This window comes from Coloeus monedula (assembly GCF_965178545.1).
Source record: "Coloeus monedula genome assembly, chromosome: 5".
NCBI lineage: Eukaryota > Metazoa > Chordata > Aves > Passeriformes > Corvidae > Coloeus > Coloeus monedula.
Genome location: NC_138785.1, coordinates 48,411,561 through 48,432,041, shown reverse-complemented (window position 1 = coordinate 48,432,041; position 20,481 = coordinate 48,411,561). Strand labels below are relative to the sequence as shown.

General features: G+C 36.1%; 1 protein-coding gene across 1 annotated transcript in view; it reads right to left on the bottom strand.

Annotated features, from left to right (window-relative positions):
* Window positions 1-10,741: 10,741 nt before the first annotated feature.
* Window positions 10,742-20,481, bottom strand: part of USP46 (ubiquitin specific peptidase 46) — a 28,069-nt gene continuing 18,329 nt past the window's right edge. The window contains exons 5-9 of the mRNA XM_082282552.1: window positions 18,499-18,575; window positions 13,203-13,286; window positions 12,710-12,907; window positions 11,978-12,056; window positions 10,742-11,031 (exon numbers count right to left, since the gene is read on the bottom strand). Coding sequence (XP_082138678.1) covers window positions 10,930-11,031; window positions 11,978-12,056; window positions 12,710-12,907; window positions 13,203-13,286; window positions 18,499-18,575 — 540 coding nt within the window. The 3' untranslated portion in view covers window positions 10,742-10,929. The remainder of the gene's footprint in view (window positions 11,032-11,977; window positions 12,057-12,709; window positions 12,908-13,202; window positions 13,287-18,498; window positions 18,576-20,481) is intronic.

Below are 20,481 nucleotides of genomic sequence, written 5' to 3'. Positions count from 1 at the left end.
AGACAGTGCATAACCCATTAGCTTAATTCCTATCTGTATAAAAAGCAACCATAAACTGAATAAGCTTGGTTAGAAAGTTTCTTTCCCTTGTAAACTTTAATTTCTTTCTAAGGAAGTGATCTTTAAAGGGTAATTTATTTCATAACCTGTCTGCAATAGAGTTTTCCCCCTTTCCTTTGAAATCGCTAGATATAGTCATGGTGAGTCAGTGAAAGCAACAGCTCCCTTGTTAGATCACTCTGGACCTGATTTTTTCCACTTACTTTGGTCGAGGTTATGAGAAGGTATGTTGCTTGGAAATAAAATTCAATAGTAATGACCTTTTAGGACAAACTTCAGGCACATTTGTATCACAGCATTAATTCCTGCTGCCTCTGGACAGTTGTCCGTTGTCTTTGTAAAGATATTCTGTCAAGTAGTAGTTAACTACTCTTGATGCCTGCAAATCTCCCTCCCTGAAAGGAGTGCTGCAATTATTAACTGATGACTGCCTGAAAAGTAAAAAACAATTATATGATAACCTAATTATTGTACATGTAAGAGTAATTCAGGTTGCAGCCTCTACTGCTCTGATCTAAGCTCCATAGTTGTCTGATATATACAAATATTGGCTTACTCATTTTCTAGTTGAGAAATAGAGGGAGATTGCATTATTTGTCCCGTGCAATACAATGAGTTCTTGAGAGGGATGAGAATAGAAAGCACAGGCTTGCCTATCCAGTCTTCAGCCCTTGCTGCTTTCCTGAACATCCACTCCCAAAGGATGAGTCCTATGAATGTGTCCAATAATATTGGCTAATAAATGGCTGCAAAATTCACTGAAGTTGGTGGACTGATATTGCAATCCCTTGGAGAAAGAGAAGCTAAATACTCTTCCATTCAAGAGTTGGAATAGTAGATGATACTGTCCAAAATCACAGGAGTAATAGGAAAAATAAAGAAGCCCATATGTAATGGCTAATAGGAAAAAACCCCAACACCCCAACACATAAAGGGTATGGAATGTCACTAGAGGACTGCCACTGGAGGAGGACCTGCATCTAGGTTTTTTTTTCATTAAGAAATGGTATAATTAATTCAAATTTAGCAGAGTTTCATGGAAAAAAAAAAGTTTCACATGGGAAATATGACTCATTTTCATATTACTGGGATTTTGATAAATAAAGTTCAATTATATAGAGCATGGTGAAGGAAGTGGTTTGTTTTAGCTGGGGTGGGGACTGGCTGCACAAGAGTGAGAACGAGAGATTGACTATATTAAGGAAACACGTTTTCCAGGTACATTTCTTTTACAAGTGTCATGACAACTAAACAGAGGCACTAAACAGTGAGCATTTCTTCACAGCCGTTACCACACCAAACACTGGCTGGGCACAGTCTGTGCTCTGCAGTACCACTTATTTTAGGATAGACTGATTGCCTTTCCTCATCCTCTGTAACTGCATTTGGGAACAATAAATAAGTATGAATGTGTAACATTACCATAAAATAAAGCTTTTAGATATCAAGCACTGTGTTCCTTAAGTCATGGTAAAAACACAATTTAATGTAAGTATTGAATAATACTCTGAAGCATGTTAATACAAAAGTTTGGTTGATTCAATGTTGGTTGAAACATCATGACAGGATAGTGATGCAGTATGCCCAGAAATAACCCATAAATGTCAACAGTAGAATTAGCAACCTGTGCTTGAGCATTTAAAAATATCACAGTTGTAAAGGTTAGGGGGAAGAATTCTGCTTATATATTGGGCTTTATGTTGTCCTCAAAGTCATATTCTGATGCTGTCTTAGTCAACACTGGCCTCTGCCTGAAATACTCATCTTGCAGAATTAAAAGTCTGTGACCTCACCTCAGAATACTTTTGTTCATCTGAAAATGTGCATCCAGAATGAAGAAAGAGAAATAAACCATAAATAAATGACACCATCCTTGCTTTACCTAATATTTTCTGCTAGTGTGTAATAATTAACAATTACTAAGGGACAAAAGAAAACTAATCCATTCCTTGGAAAGTGAAGTGCGTAATGACAAACTTTCTGAGCAACCTCGGCTGTCCCAGTGCATTCCAGGCAAGATGAACAATTCCAGAGACATCAAGGGATCAGGTTATACTGGAACAATGTGCTACAAGATCTGCACTTTGAACTGCATCCAGGAGGGAACGGGTCATCAAGGTAGCTGCTGAGGAGCTGGTGAAAATGTTCCTACCAGTTCAACTGTTCTAGCTGGGAGGTGGCCAGATTCAGCTCAAGTTGAAGTTATCTAAAATATATAAGGATTTTGGTACGCATTACCCAATTTCTACCATTTTCACCAAATTAAGAGTCGGAAAGTTATTTATCAGGTAAACTACCCTGAGGATGAAAAATACTTCATAAATGACAGGGAGAATTACATGACTAATGAATAAATAAAATTTATTTGTGCTCCTGAAGCTTGTTTTCAAAGAGCAATCACACCTGTAGTTCTTCTCCAGTGTTCTGTGTTCCATACATTACCATGTCTTACATCTGCACAGAAAAACACAGCTCTGCACACCAGAATTTTTATGAGGATGCTGTAAGAAACTTTATTCCAGATGCTGTTATTACTAATCCCACTGTAAAGCTGCAAACCCACCTGGAGCTTCTTTACTCTTAGCTATAGCGAAGTGATTGATGGTAAAATTTGCTCTCTAAGCATTTGAGATGGCTAGTTTGCAATATTGGGTGACATCTGTATCTTGTTTCAACATTTTTGCTTCTGTTCTGTACCTGACTTGAGTATTTTTTCTCATATGTGTGTCAAATGAAATCCAAAGGATGTTTCAGTCTGTTTTACTCCAAATTTCATTCAGCACTCACCCCTCTATTTTACCCTCGCAGGGATTTGGGAAAGTGTTTAACAGCCTCCACCTCTTGACTTTTATTTGACCCTGGTAGGTCTCTCCATGCAGCCCGGGACAACCTGCAAACTCCAGGGTGTTGACTCCTCTGCTGTTTCTGTAGTCATGTTAATTTCACTATTAGCACCAGGTGAAATGTTTGTGACTGGTTAAACTCTGCATTGTGCAGTGAGGGTGAGTGAAACCTAACAAGGCAATGGATTGATCCATTTGAAAAAATTAATAAGGGGAAGATTTTTTCAGAGCAGATAATTAAAATGTTCTGTTGCCACATATATATATATATGTATATGTATTAAAAATGATTGTCCTATTTTTCTTCTTTAAGAATTTTTACTGGATTTTTAAGTTGCACACAAGCATTCAAAGAAATTAAAATCTCCAGAAATGTGATTTTCCATGTCATGTATTTAGTCATGTCTAATAAATAGTGTTTGAGGTCATGAGAACATTTAAATGAGTAACTTTATAATTTTCTATTACCATATCTGACTTTTCAATTGAGATTAAATTATATTTTTAGCATTTCTACGGTTATCTGGTGCACAGAACATAACCCAGTCTAATGTAAAACAACAAATCTAATTCATAAAAAAGAATAAAGAACAGAGACATAGGTAAACATCATTCAGCTTCTGGGAAAGTGCATTTCTGAAGTGAGAGAAATTCTAGCGGAGCCCACGTACAGTGATTGTGAATCCTGCTGCTGGAAACTTCTTCTTGGTTTCTTTATTTGTACACCATAAATTCTATTTCTTCAAGATATTTTAAAAGAATGGATTGGTGATTATTTATTTCAGTCATCTCCCATGTTTTAAATTTCTGTCTCCATCCTGCAGTTAAATGCTTATGTCCTAAGAACCCAGGAATAAGTTTGAAGGTACTTCAAATATTTTTAATTTGAGAGGAAATATGTACTGTAAGACATGAAGTGTTTTTCAACTTAGTCTTTTGATAGTCTGATGTGCCATAAATCATAGAGTGTGTTACCTATAAATATAATATGCAGTTTGACAGCTTTGTTTGATTTTGGTTCCCTAAATGATTCTGAAGGAATAAAAATACATTTAGACAGGAGCAAGAAACTCCAGCCTCTTATTTGCCACACTTTTGAGAATGTAAATTGTGTTTGTTAATGAGCAACATTAGGAAAATCAGCAATGAGGAACATTTCAACTCTCAGACAAAATTTTAGACCTCATTAGCAAAATCCTTTCCCACTCCTTTAGTCACAGGTAAAATCCCAGGATAAAAGGGCTCATTGTTCCCTGATGTAAAAGGTAGTTCAGTTCTGACTGATTTTTATTGTCTTCAGTTTTAGCTGAAACATTGAAGCTCAGAAACGTTGACAAGGTCAGTGGTGTGCTTTAACTGGGTACAGCTCAGCCATGCAATTGTATGCATATTCCACCAAGACAACTCACAAACTACTTGCAAAACTTGTTCTCCTAAGACCCTTCAGAGGCAGTCATCCCACATGGTGAAATATTCTCTGAAGTCACTTAAAAAGTGATGATCACATTAAATGAAATAAAAAGCAGGCATCAGCAGTCTTGTCATCTCTAAGAACACAGGTATCTGACGTTCAGAAGCATGTTGTGTAACAACCAGCATCAATGCTCAGCCTTAGTATGGCTCCAGCTGAAGTCAAAGCAAATTGAATGGAAGCGAGATCAGCTAGGGAGTTTATTTTATGTAAAATATAAACATGTTAACAGGAGAAAATACTGTCTTCTTATGTTACAACCTTAATAACCAACATGATTTTTATCTTACAGTTCTGCAGGTGGTGCAGGGTTCAATTACATGTACATGATGATTAAAAAGAGCAGATATTCATCTGTACACATACACTGAGTATTGTGCGCTGTACTAGAAATCCAGTATTTTTATATGTCCCCAATTGTGTACCTCATAATTTTACTACCTCTTATTCCATTTAAAAAACTAGCACAAAATTTAAAGTAGTTTTATTATGATTGCATCATTTTGACAAGGTAGAGAGGGACTATATATTTACAAACAGATACACATATTCAGAGCCTCTGAAAAAAAACAATCCTTTCCACATTTCATCCTCTTCTCTTTCTTCTTCCTCCTACCCTACAGTCATACAGGATGTGGTGGCTTTACTCCTAAAGCATCGTGATAAGTTATGGAGTTTGTGTTAGGTGTTTTCTGATGAAAGCCACTGAGACTAGAAAATTGTCTCCAGGAAAAGCACTGGAACCTATAACATGGTTACCCTGCTGTTGCTCCTGCTGTTAGAATGAGAGTTGAGAGAGGACTAGGAAACAATTTAGCATGTGGACAGAGTCTGGTGTGGGACATTTCAAACATGAACACCATTGCAAATACAAAGCTGAGGTTTAAGCTCAGCCTCTTCAAGGAATGTATACCTATTAATAAGATTTTGGGGAGCAGGGACAGAGGGGTTGCAAATACTCATTAATTATCTACTGCAGCAAGCAACACGTTTTGGTGAACTGCAAGATGTCTTCACAAAGGGTTTACTCTTGCCACTTTGGAACCCTACAAGAAGGGTCAGGATTATCTAGAGGATGGAGGTTAGGAAGCTGCATGTCAGTCCAGCTTCTCCCACAGACCCACTGTGCTATTGCAGAAAAGTTACTTACTCTTTCATATTCTTACATACAGTGAAGTTGCCACCTGCAACAGCCTTCACCAGAAGCATTAGGCTGTTTGTTAAATTGACTGCTGTGAATGGTACACAGAAGTTAATTTATTTTACATAGTACAACAGTCCCAGTCTTGATAACCAAGTGAAACAGAATTTATTAAAGAATTATAGCAACTTTGAGACCATGAATAAAGGGAATTATTTGCAGTTTCATAATAAATCAGTCAGGCAAAGCCAGCAAGCAAACCTCCTAGAGGGTAAAGAACCATTAGTATGTAAAATGGTGTGGGTTTAGCAAGATGGTCCCATGAGGTGGGCACATACCTCCCAATAGGTGTTATTTGACCCTGTATGCAAAAGAAGTGTGTTATCTGAATAAATCTTGTAGACAGGCTCAAGCAATCTCTTTGAAGTAATGCCTATTAACTGGAAAGAAATTAAATGGGTGTCTATCGAGGCGAGGCTTGCCAAGGGCTATTTACATAGTGAGGACCATGTTAAATTGAGAAGAAACACCTCAGTATCAGAACAGATGCAACAGGAGAAAGTCCTGGTCTTTTCATTGATCAAAGAAAATACAATATCTAAAGCACTAGGAATAACCCTTGCATTTAACAACACAGAAACCCAGTGACTTTCTGATATGGACACTACAGACGCTGTCCTCCAAAAACCATAATTTTACACCAGCACTTATCTTCCTTCATTATCTCTTTGCTTTATATTGGCCCAAGTGCAGAGAAAAAAGATGCAAAGATTTGCTCTCCTTGCCAGCATGCACACAGTGGCCAAGAATATATGTGGTTCTTCAGATTATTCACACTTGAGATTGAGCAGAGCACTGATAAAATGGCAAAGAGAGCAATACCTGTAGTATTGGCTGATTGACAGTTGACTCTGTGTTTGGCAAAAGAGAATTCTCCTGTAAGAACTGGAACTTTTCTAAATTTTAGTTATTGATAACTGCGTCAGAGATTGAAGTATTACAGTCATCCTCAGATGGGTTAGCAGGCAGAGAGTAAAAAAGAGACTGTGAAATGTGCACTGAGAGTGCAGTTCATCAGGTATTGATGTGTGTAGCAGACACAAAGTAAATGCTGCATCCTTTTTAGATATGAACAAATATGTATGAAAATGCTTGGGCTTTCCAAATTTACAAGCCAACTAGGACTACAAGCCTAAAAATGGAAATTGAGTTGTATCTAGAGATTTTGGATCACAAGCAAACAGCTGGAAAAGCAGTCAGACAAAGGTAAAACGTTAAGCTGATCGGAATTTCACAAGATTGACGTTGCTTAAAGTGCTCTTGATTACATTAAAAAAAAAAGTATATAAAAATTAAAGCAAAACAATATTACCACATAAGTTATTATACAAGTACAGTAACAGACCAACAAAAGAAAAATAAATTAAAACAAACCCTTCTAAAAGACACTAGCAAGGAACAGGTACACAGACAAAACTTGTTAAAATTTCTAGTATTCATTCAGCTGTAAGACACTGCTCACAACTATCAGCCACATGCAGCAAAAAAAGATAAAACAAGAAATGTCTGCTGCTGAGAGGCATCAAATCCCTGGCAGCTGCAAGCTGTCAGCTCAGGTACCAACTACATGATGCTGCAACAGATGAGTGACAGAAATGCAATGTCTGAAGACAAAAGACAGGTTGTGGTATCACTTTAGGACCCATCATGTAAGGTGAATTTCAGTTTAATTTTGTTAGGTCTTTAATATCTTTATTAAACCTGATATGAAGGAAATTCCTACTGCTTAATTTTCTTTACTCCGACTGCTAAAGAAACAAGACTTTTCATACATTATCAGGTACTCTGAGGTAACTAAATTGTTAAAGTAGAATTGACAGGAGTAATTTTGGGACTTGATTTCAAAAAGGTGTTCTGTTTCATTGGTATGGCTTTTCCATTACTCTGCTATTCTGCCTCCCTCTGCTGTGTCTCCTAATAACAAATTCCATAAAATCCCAACAGCCTATTCTGGGAAACATAAAATTTGAGTTCTGAGCTCATCCTCTAAGATAACTGATTCATCAGCACTGCAGTGCTGTGAAAACACAGCACAAGACAAAAATGTTCATTTTTCTAAGTAGAGAGCTTAGTAATAGGATTTATAAATGGACAATGCATCTCAGCAACAGTGTAGGAAACAATTGGAAAACTTCAATTGTTGTTAGACCTAATATACATAGAACCCGACACCATAAAATTCAGTCATTTTAGGGAAGTACAGAATATTATTAGACACCTGTGCTAGTATTTTGTTTTCTAGATGGTAGCTGAAAAGCTTTTATTATCTTAGGTATTTTTCCATTCTTTTATAGGGGACTATGCATATCCATGCAAATCTATGCATAAGTGTAAGAGAAAAGGGATTATGCTTCATTTAATCAACTAAAATACTTTATACCATATGATTGCTCCTGTGGGGATCCCAATCCTGCAAAACTTGTGTGAATGTGCTTACTTTGACAAAGAAGAGTTCCTCTGCCTAGACTGGCACTATTCATACAGCTGTGACAGACAGCTTTTGGATTGAAGTCAAAACATTCAGCACACTGGAGGCTAGATCCAATTTATAGAATTGTGACCACAATTTTTTTAATTAAAAAAAAACGCTCCCTAGTTTAGCTAGTGTTAGTATAAAGTATGTATTCCATAATTTTTCAGAGCTGATGTCAGACTACTGATGTTGGACTTGTATGATACTAGTGCTGTGATCTTTTCATGGGCCAGCATGAATTAAAAATGCTTTTTCATACTTTATGAAACGGCTTATTCTAGTAATTTTACTCTCAATAACTTACTGCAATGATCTGTATGTTTTACAATCTAAGGCTGTCTTGCAGTGGAGAGAACCAGAGATTATTATCCTGTTTGTTAGCATTTAAATATTAATTCATACTATTAACATTTTAAAAACCAATTTTCATGTAAGTCAATTGAAATAGGGAAAATGTTTCCTAAAACTGAACTGATTTAAAAATATTTTTATGAGAAATTACTTTTCATATAAACATGAGTCCTGAAGATTCAAATGATACCTTAAGAATATCTGTTTTGTTGAATCTTTTAAAAACCACAGAATACCATAAGAACGTTCAGCAGTAAACAGCGAAATACAGACTTTTGGACCAGCACTGGTTAATGCTGATCTACAAAGTGATTTCATTCACAGTGAGGAAACCTTACCCATTTAAAAAGGCCAGTAATTATTGTATTTTTATACAGAAATTCTGAATGCTTATAAATAAATCAATTAAAGAAGGATTTGCAGATTTAGCTTTTCAGTGGAAAAGATCCTGGGTCTCAGTGGGAGTTGAAGTCTCCAGTAAGATGTCTATCTTCTGTATTAGAGACAGAACATTTCATTCTAACATCTATAAAAGAACAAGAGCTGCATCCTAATTATGCTTCTCTTGAGCCTGCATATCAGCCTTCATTCATGTGAGTGATCTCTGTAGACCACTACTATCATTCACTTAAGTAAGTCCTCCAAGGTTACATTCTATGTCTGTTTTCTTGCATCAGTATAATAACATGATAAATCACAAATAATCTTAGCTGAAAAGCCCACTTCTGTTTCTCATTCAGTGTAAAGTGCTACATTGCCTTAGTTTACAAAATGGCCATTGGTAAATCCAACTGAACTTCAGACGGTGTTACAGTAGAAGCTACTTCATTTTCACCATTATTTCACAAAAGATATTTCACATTCACAGTAGAGTACAATGAAAACATTATTCTCTTTCCTACAGAAGACTAAAATATGAGATGTAGCTGCACTTCAAAAGCCATTTCTTGAAATGGAGTGTTGGCCATAAAGTGTCAGGCAGGCTTCTTAAAGAAAAGGACCAAAACCAACATTGTCTAATAAATACATAATGAGCGAATAAAATATAACAGGTAGAAATAAATTTTGTGAGATGAGAAAATTTCCTTACTAGAACCAACTGTCAGCCCCCATGAAGACAAGAAGAGTGTTTTTGCTGCTGATGTCATTGGAATAGGACTTTGGCTACTGAAGCTCAAGAACTGTATAATGGAATGAAAGTGTCACACTGAACAAGGTAGTTACCCAGCATTACCACTGACTATCAAGCCACTATCAATCCCTTCTCATACCCTATTGATACTTTCTTCTACATTTATTCTTTGCCAAATTCGGGTATTCCGGTGAATTTGGAAATTTTATTAGCCAGTGCATGACAAGTGCCAGCCAAATTCACCCAGGAAAATCACAAACTAAGACTTCTGTACTAGTTTTGAAATCAAGCACTCCAGATCCCTTTCTGTTTCTGTGGTGACAAAACTCTGTCAAATATGACCAAAATGTTAAGGATGATATATACATGATAGCATGTAAATTAGTGGTTGCTATGTATTATGTTTCTAAGAAATGGACTCTGTCTTGAGAAATGAAAATGGGAACTACAGATACTTAGAAAATTGCAGGACCAAGCTGTGTTTTTTATGTACAAACAACAGTTATTTAAATGACTGGATAATTTTGGTCCTGATGGATATGTTGCATGTGAGCAGTGTTGCAATCTTTGCAAACTCAATCAAAGTAAACAATCTATGATATCATTTTAACAAAAAGGTAAGATCAATCTTTATAAATGTAATTTATCTCTGTATCATATGTGTCATCTTACTCTCTTTATTCCAGTGCTCTGTAAATTCTGAAATCTCACCTCATCTGTATTACCTCATGATGAAGTGACTGAACATACAGAACTACTTAGTTCCAGTGTAATTTAAATCCCTCTATGTGAATTTTAGGTCTGTGGTTATACACTGAAAGTTTTTAACAACCAAAATTGAAATTATTTTGGAAGAATATCTTTTCTGCAGCAGAGTAACAAGTAAAAAGATCCCCTATACAACCACAACTCGAATCATCACAGAATTCATTTTTTTTCCTTACACTTAAAAGGGGTAAGTATATGTCAGGATGTATTTAAAGGAATGCTTTGTAAATCAACACACTCCAAAACCATTTAGAAAGTTTTAAATAATTTTGCCCTAAATGTGATGAACACTTTCATATAAAATACTACTCTAGCTGGATTGGGTTTAACAGTTGACATCCAAACCTTATGGTCTGTAAATGTTAGTCCATATAAATTCCACTAAAATCTGACTTCAATTAGCTCTTCAATCAGACTTAAAAACTACAAACAAACCCCCCTCTCTAAAACAAAGTTCTGAATGTCAAAAATGGACGGTTATAGTCAACATCACATAGACCATTGAATAGGAGACAGAGTGTATCGTTGTTCAACCTTCCGAGCTGTGGTCTGTGTAAAAGTCAGTTCAGGGGAGCCATCACCTTCTTTTACGTGCAGCATCATTGTGCGCAATTATCACAGTTTGCCAAGTCACTCTCTTGACTGATAGAATAAAATATAGCCAGACTCTGAATTTTTTGATATATCAGAGGTCAGACCATAGAATTCTTCAATAGCTTGAGCATCTATTTTCTGCAAAATAAATATTTTTTTTAATATGCTGTTAGATAAAACAAATACCAAACACAGATTAAATGACTGTATGAACAGAAATGACAAATTCAATTATTTGTTTAGAGGCAGCAATTAGCAAATTCTGTTTATAGTTTAAGCAGTGAAAGGGTAATATTTAGGGGCTGAACCTTGCTGATCTCACTCATGAAAGTCATAGGCATGTTTCTGTCACTGAACCTAACTGAATTAGGCTTTTTCCAATAACAAAGAGACTCCTTGAAATGCAGTAATGAACACTGTTAAAACACATAAATGTGACCATGTGATCCCATCTTTCTCAAATTTCCAGAAACCTTCTTCAAGACATGCCCCATCCAGCATCTCAGTGCTTACTTTCCTTACCTCTTCGGAAATCAGACTCAAGACCTCAGTTTTGCCAATGACATAAAGGGTTTGCATAAGAATGCATTTCAGAATCCTTAGACAGAATCTGTAATAGCTGTGGGACAGATTCTACTCTAATCTGCATTCAGGCAATCCCAGATCAACAGCACAATTCAGACTTTCTTGTAACTTCCCTAATTTTCAAAATTGAAAACTCCATAGCAATGCTAGCTTTACCTAGTTCAATTTTGCCAAGTGATAAGGTTTTAATGAATTAAATTGATTTTATTAGATATAGAAAACATTCAAAATTAAACACTTAAAGTCTGATATTAAAAATATTTGAAGTTGCTATGAAATAAAAAAACCCCTCTGACATTAACAGAGCACAAACTACAGGATTAATAATTTTGTTTACAATCTTTCTTCCTAACAGAGTTGAGCTAAAAATTACATTATAACCAAACTGTGGCTTTGCAGTTCTACCCATCTCTGCCCAGTTCCTGATCAGAATCTTAACACCAAGTAGAGAAGCAAACATAAACACAAAAGTTGTGCTCATGACCTTCAGCATACTGACCTCTACAATGTCATCATCAAACAAGAGCCAAAATCCATGACTTTTCACAATAGTAATGTAATGCCCCCGATTCGGTCCACTAGAGAGCAAAACAAAAACCCAAACCACAAAATATTAGAAAATACTACTGAGTCCATTTTGATAAGTCACATTTCTTTATGAATTCATAATTATAATTAAATCTTATGAAAAACATAGTAAACCCACCTGTGGTGGTACACTAGACATTTAGTTGTTTCACCTTTTCATTAACTTGTTGCAAGGCTCATCAGCTGAAAGCTAAAGGTGGTGTTTTCACCTGTGCCAGGACCATTTGCAAATTAACCTGTAGAACACTTAACAAGTTGCTCATGGTAGGCAAAAAATATTTTTAAAACTTTATGGATTAAGTATAGGGGGGAAAATTGACTAAGGTGATCTGTTGTGGGGCCTACATGCTGACAGCCTCTGACCCTCACAGAGTCCTGGCTCCCAACTTTTTTAAGTGGTCTCATGAGGAAGAAGATAGTTTCATCAATTTAAACTAAACTTTTGACTTTTGGAGACCTGAGACATTATTTCTTAAACAAGTACAGATTTACTATTAGGGAGGTTGGCCCAAGACACATGCAAGTCAGTGCAGCAGCAGGGTTTAAGCCCTGCTTCCCACTCTCCCCACATATGGTCAGGGATGCCCGCCCCTACCCTTGGAGTATCTGGCAATAGCTCGTGATACACATGAAAGTACATTACCTTCCACAGTGAACAACAACAGCTACCAAGTCGTACATCCGATCTAAGTTGACGGCATCGCCAGATGTGTTGAAGAGACGTAACTCCAGAGGAAATACTACACGGTAAGACAGCTTAGTATACCTGTGCAATTGCTCCATATACTTGAATCTCTTGAGGTGTAAGGCAAGAATCATTGGCAGTTTTTTTACTCTCATCCTGTGAAACCATTATGAATGCATATGATTAACACCTGACCAGTTCAAAGCCATTCTCTCTTCCCTTAATAAGCTAACGTCCGCATTATAAAAGCACTTTGTAAGTAACAGTAGTCAACTAGCAGTAGCTTCAAGACTAAGACACATGCCTTTAAATCTGTCTGCAGGTTCTCTGGTCCACACAGAGAATGCATTTGGGATGTAAGGCTTCTAGGTATCTAAACAAAATAAATATCAAGGAGGAAGTTTGTCAGAGCCCAGAAGGGACATGGTGAAACAGTCTGCTCTTTGCTTACCTCTTTTGTGCCTCTTGTTTACTGCAGCAAGTTTCACAGTAGTATTTCTGTTCACTACATAGTGTCTCTGTGTTACTGAAGTCTCTGTAAATAAATACAGTCATCAGTTCTTTAAGGATATACATTTGTCCCACTTGAGCTGATGAACTGGAACCCAAGAGACACACAGGATCAAATCTTCACCCATTCCAGTTTTCTAAAGCATCTGAAGCAACTGTACTAGAGTTTACAAATGGACTTAAGGTATCTGGCTGCTCTGACAAGTTGTATTAGGAGCTGAGGCCCTCTATATGATACAAATGGAGGGTCAGGTATGTCAAAAGGGGACCTATATCTGGTCTCTCACACATAAAGGGGCTGCCCAGACGTGGGTATAGTCACTCAATCCATTCAGTTTCTTTTAAAATTATTTGCAGAATTAAGCAACTTCACATGCACTTCTGTCATCCCCAAAGATTTCACATTTTATGGAGTTCTTCTGTATGATAGGTTTGAATTGTCTTACACAGAAGAAATAAACTGAGTTTCCTGCATCCTCCAACCTTTAGAGCAGTCATCCAGATGTTTTTAGATTATACCTTTTCATTTTCTAAAAAAGGAAAGAGACAGCTGGTATAGAAAATTTTGTAAATCCTGATCAAGTAAACACACTCAAGAGATATTTCTGGATTGAGCTTTTGAAGTGACGAAGGCAAAGGAAGGCTGGTTTGATAGCATCTTTCAATTCACACAAAAGATTTGTTGGAAGCCACAGGGCTGATATACTTTGGAGCGGAATTTTAGGTAACTAAAAACATTTAATTGTAAAAAAACCCCCCAACCTAATTATTCTTGTCACCTCTTGTGTTACATTGCAGCTGAGCAGGTGTTTTGAGAACTCTAAATGCAGATAAAAGCACCTATCTTCCATTTTAAACACACGGGTTTTCTTGTGACTTTGGGCCTTAAATAGATATATCAGAATTCCAGAACTGTCTTATTGATTGCCCCTACCTTGTACCTGACAGGCTTCTGAACTTCAGGCAAATTCAGACCCATTCAGACCCAACAAAATTCCATTCTACCACTGTAGTTCACATTAATGGAGGCTGAAGCCATACTGCCTGGATCTTCAGCCTGCTCTCACAGTAGGCAGCACCAGAATTGTCTTACAGGGCAAAGGGAGGACTCTGGATGATTATTTCTTCCTGACATCATCACTACAGGGGTAGATGGGATATAGTTTGTTACAGCATAGATATTAGGAGTTAATTACATAACTTCATAAAAGTTTAAGGTTGACAGAGCATGATGAAGCACTTCATATGACTGCATAATATTTTTAATAACTCAGAATACTTTTACTGATTTATTTTCTTTATATGGTCTTAACACTGACGAGAAAGTGCTGAAATTTAGGAAAAATACATCTTTTGAAAGATTAGTTACAGCTAAACTTTGATCACAAGTATAATATTTTTATCTAAAAGAAAAATAAGGCATTATCACTGGGAAGGATTTGCTTCAGTGGTAAACACTGATCTCAAATATCTGATTTCACATTTGAATTTAAACACAAAATTAACTGAATTTAGCCAATTCCTCTGAAAAACATGGTAACCTTTCAGGGAATTGTAAGTGAAGAGCTGACACTTTAGAAAACATCCGAGATGAGTTATATGTGCAGGGAAGACTCAGTAGAATGTGCCTGTGAAAGTTTTAGGTCTGCTGTTAGAGAAAGAGTTTGATGTTCATTTTCAAAGCCTAAAGTCTCAATTTTAAAATAAGCAAACAAATTTGGGGAATGTATTAGTTTTCTTTCCACCTCAAAGTGAAGCAACGGAAATAATATTTTTCTAACATGAAGAAACATGTGCAGATGGCAGAAATTTGATAGATATTGATTTGTTCTATGCCAAGTCTCCCATGAAAGTTAATTAAACTCAAAGAGGTTCTGAATTCCTTTTAAAATGTACTAGTTATCCTGATGCTATTAATATCTATTATTAGTATTACTTAGTAGAAGTAGTAGTAGCATTTATTTATTTATTAGTAGCATTATGGTATCTATTAGTAGTAGTATTAGAAAAAAATATTTCACTGAAAGAATGGTTAGGCATTGAAATAATTGCAAAGTCAGTAACTCTTTCAGCAATTGAGAATTTCCAGCATGGCACTTTAACAGATGTTGAACAGTTAAAAACAACAGATCATTGACTGGAGTTCACAAAGTCTGCATGGGCCAGAGCCACAGCCTTGCAGAACTCTTCTCTAGACAGGCAAAACTAGTTTCAAGATATGTCTAACTCTCTCCTATTCCATTAATAGTCCAATCTGCATTCTGCTTATAGGTTATTTTAGCAAGGCAAAGAAATTTTTAAATACAACTGCTCAAGATGTACTAACTTGTCATTGACCTTGTGCTTCTACAGCCTCTCTGCTGCAGCGTGTGAAAGATGTTTTCTATTGTTTATATGCATAAATAACATTAATTTTGTGTTTTAAGATATGAGAGAATTCTTAGTGTAACAAAAATGCACACAAGTCAGGATCAAACTGATAAAATTTGCAACTCCTAGTGGAAATAAAAACAATGGATATGTATTATATTTGTTATTGGACTTTTATTGTTTCAGGCCCAACTGTCTACCCTGTGGATTTAGACTATGCCAGAGGCTTGTATTCTTTCTATTCTTTGGACATCTTGAGCACACAAGGACATTTTGAAAAACTACAGAAATAAAAGAACATTCATCTGTAGTGGAAAAGAGATTCATTATACTCAAATGTTATCTTGCACAGCTTTTCTGTATTTTACCTTTTAAATGCAGCAGCACTTAAAGCTATTAAGACACAGCAAAGCAGTTGTTAAAAAAAGGGAAACAGTAAAGATTCCAAAAAGAGTAATAACTTGGATGTTCCTATTGAAAGAAGCCACAAAAGAACTTCTATTTTGCGTAATAATGCATAATACCAGACAGCAATGAGAGGAAATCCATATTCTAACTGAATAATGCCTTCTAAGCGGAGGTAGAAATGCTGCTAATGTAAAACACAATCAGAATAGATGAGAGGTGATGACTCTCCTCCTGTTCAATCTGTAAATAGTGGCTTGTACCTCCCACTCCACAAAAAGAAAAATTGGGATTTTGCTTAATTTTATTTCCAAAAGGAGAAATGGGTGAACTTCAAAATGCATGTCATACTGTTGGAGTAAAGGCAGATACTACACTGGAATGAACAAATAAACTTAGGGCATCCATTCTTCTCAAGACTGTATAGATCCCTGCTGGAATACTATGCCTCGTTCTAGACAGTGGCACTTCAAGATTGAGTTCAAGAGAGAGGTTCAGTTGGAGAGAAGGCTGAAGAGTAATGAACATGTGTAGGGATCCAGAGAAGAGAGCTGGAGGAGAGGTTCAATGACCTTACGCTGTTTAAATTTTTAAAAAGTGATTACATTCTTCCTGTACGTAAAATGCTACTGCTCAGGGGAATGGGGGCAACCCCTGGTTTATGTCCAGAGTACCCAGGGCAAATAGAAATAGGCTTGGTCTGAAACACCAAAGATTCACATTACACAGCAGGAAAAAACTTAGTAGTAAGAACAGGAAGGACTGGGATAGACAATCAAGATACTACTGCTAAAAAATCTTCTGGAACAGGTTGGATAAGCATGCTGTCTGACACGGAGATAGAGGCTAACCTTTCTGGAGTCTCTTTCAACTCCACCATTCACTTGTTGCTTGCAGCTATGCAGATGCAGTTCTTCCACATCTTAAGCTACAGACACTGTCAGTTCAGTAAAAGAAATGCTATTGGTATTTTTACTGAAATACTTACTCTGCCTTTACATAAAATGACCATTCCTAACAAAACATTTCCAAGAAGCTAAAAGATCAAGAAATTAAATAAAAAACTGGAGAAAGCTGAAGGACAGATGGTGACTTATATACAGCAGCAGTTTCTAACAAGTTCACCAGATTCAGCTGTAAGAAAAAGTCAGAGCTCTGTCTCCAGTACCACGAAATCAAACAACAACTCAGATTAGAAAGGACCTCAAAAGGCACTGCAGCATCCTTGCAGCTCAGTAGGATTTCAAATTGACTTTGAAGACCATAGGGAAAAGTAAGTAATACTGGCAAGTTCAGGGTAATGGCTACAGTGAAGAACTCAAAAGTGTGCAAACAAAAGCCTCTAGTACCAATAATGATTCAACTACTGGTTAGTATGAAGAGGCAAAGAGACTACAGGAGAAAAAGAGAACGCACTGCTTTCCAAAGCCTCTCTTTGGTTTACTCATGTTTTACAGAGAGGCTGGTTAGTGCAGTGTGGACTACTTGAGGGCTAAGGACTGGTACAGCATCCAGTGGGAGACTGAACAGAAGCTGAGAAGGAAAAACTTCCTAGCACTTTAAATTAGAACAGAAATTACGTAGTACAGCTGTGGTATTCACAGAGAAGTCACTGCTTTCTGACTCAGGAAATAGTACCTCACATTCTTTCTGTAACTCTCACCTTGGGATGAGACAGCAGGAAATCCCTCCTAGGCATTCCAGAATAACTGATAAATGCAGTTTCAACTTTGATAGCAATTTTAGAATTTGAAGGAGTTTAACTAATTGATAATCATTACCTTAGGACAGCGACATATTGTCTTAAAGATGGGAAGTGGGTTATTGCATTAATGTCAAAACTCTGGACATTTTACATCTCTCAGAATAATCATGCATGCAAGACTGAAAATTGTTTTGATCTCTTAAGCAGAGATTGCTAGAATTTTTAACAATTAAGAATATACTAGGAGCAGAACTGAAATTTAGAATAAAAGACTTCACATGATTTTAGGTTGAAACATAGAATAAGAAATTTCTGATAGAAAAATAGACTTTTGAAATCTTTTGCCCTCTAGGAAATCTAGCACTCATTCTGCAAAACACACACTTAACTTTTAATACGCACATAAGTTCTAATCAACAAAGCACTTGTGTAGAAGCTTAAAGATATGCACAGTTAAATCTCTTTGAATCCAATTATTATTCTGCACCAATTCTTCCAGATGACAATGCAATCAGTTATTTTCCCTGAAAATTTATTTATTTTCCTCTTTCAAATACATACATTGAAAGAGAAAGTGAGTAAAGCAAAGTACGTTAATGTATATTTTGTCATTAGAGGAAACATCCAGTTTAAAGTCTTTTTCTCTTGCTTAGGGTAAGTTCAAATCCAAGTGTTATTCTACTTTTCTTTTCTAAAACTACTAGACCTGAAAAATTTAGCAGTTAGACCTATCTGCCAAAAAGATGTATTCATTTACCTTAGACAGTGTGTAATCGACGTGTTCTGCTCCACATCAACAGAAAGGTCAAGAAAATCTTCATCTTTGCTACTAACCTGTTGCAAAAAACATAGTTGTGAAACAGAGATGCCATACATCTAAATGCTGTTTATACCTTCAGTAACTGCTAAAGATATTTATTTCTGTAGAAATTTGCTCTTACACAAAAATAATTAATTTCAATGCTTTTAATTTTTTCTAGTTCAGTGTGACTAATGTTCACTGTGATATTTATTAGTAATTCTGCCAACCCATCTTTCATATAATTTAACTTCTGCCTATCCACTTATCCAATCCCACCAACCATGGGGCACTAAAGACAGCCTACTGTTCAGTAAAGGTGGACCATCATCCCCTATATTATCTGGGATTGGTGCATTACATATGTTTCCTTGTGTAACACAGTCTACTTTCTTATTTTACCAGAAATTTTTTTACCATTTGTATAGCATACTACAATATATATTCACATTTTATTTTTACATAATTATTTCCACTATTAAGGATGCAATGAAGATAATTTCCTAGAATGTTTCTGTCACAAAAGTCATACTTAACCATGTTATCCTTTCTCTCAAGTGAGTATTCAAAAGGCTGGGTTTATATTTCTGGTTGACATAGCTACATTTCCCCATTGGATATTGTTTCTGGCCAATATTTTGATTAAAAAATTAAAAGATTAAAGGTAAAAATGGCTCAGTGATAATACTTTGCAAAATCATTTTGGTATTGCCAATCTTTTTTTGAGACAGAACAAGAGGAGAAGAATTATAATAAAGAGTTTTTATTTAAAAAATTTAAGTCCAAGTATTTTCAGAATGACAGATCCTGATTTTTGCATTGAAAATTATTTTTCACGACAGTGTTTATCTCAAAGGTGAAGTAATGTTAACAAAAAACCCCATCCAAATGGCTAATTCTTGTAATACTTTGACTGAGTCAAAAGACTGCAAAATTACTTGCTGCATATGAATTCAGTTATATTCATAACAACCAATTTTTTAATAAAATGTTGCACAGACACCCCATATTTTGCCTCCTATGCCGGCATTTCCTTGGAATAACTAAATCAGATGGGAGGATAGTGAAGCCCAAATCAAGAACTTCTGTGAGGACATGAATCCATTGTTCTGGCAGAAGTCCCTTATGCTCAGATTTTTGCAATTATGTGGATGTAATAGTTATGTACCACCATGAGGATGTATTTATGTTATGTCAGGGATCCTATACACTTGGTAAAGGCAGCCCATATCAGACCTGAATGCAGGGAAACACCTTTAGCCAGATTAATTTCGATATTACCAAATATGTACAGACGCATAAGGCACACCCAACTGAAATGAACAGCAGTTCTTCAAACAAAAATCCTCTCTGAGACATGATTTGACCCACAGAGGACAGGAAACCACAAAACTGGCAGCAATCAACTGCAGAATAAATAAACAGCTAAAATTTGAAAGATAAAGCAACAAAGCTTCAGAGAACATTGTGTCTCTAGAGCTGGAACTAAGGTTCTGTCAGGCACACTGAGTATCATGAGAAATTAAACACTTGAAAAAGTCCTTGGCGAGTATAGAGCTTCACCTGAATGCCTCAAAGAAGCTAGGAATTCTGCTATTGATTTCTGCACATCAAATATTTACTGGAAGGGAAAATGGGCTACTTAGAGCTAGAATAATACAGACTAAAACTAAAGCTAGCTGGAAAACCAGATTCAAACCGCATTCTTTGTAAGTAAGAAAAAGAACTGCTGAAATTTGAATGATTCTTCATGTACTACTTATTAATATTTCAGCAAAGCAATATCTTTCAATGTTTTACTATTTTCCTAAGATTTCAAGTCACACTAATCCAAGAAAAACAAACTGGAAAAATATCCTGAGTAGTATACAGTATTTCTGCATTCAGAGGAAGCTCCAGACAAGCTGTATTTTCCATAAAGCTTCATCACTTTGAATTACA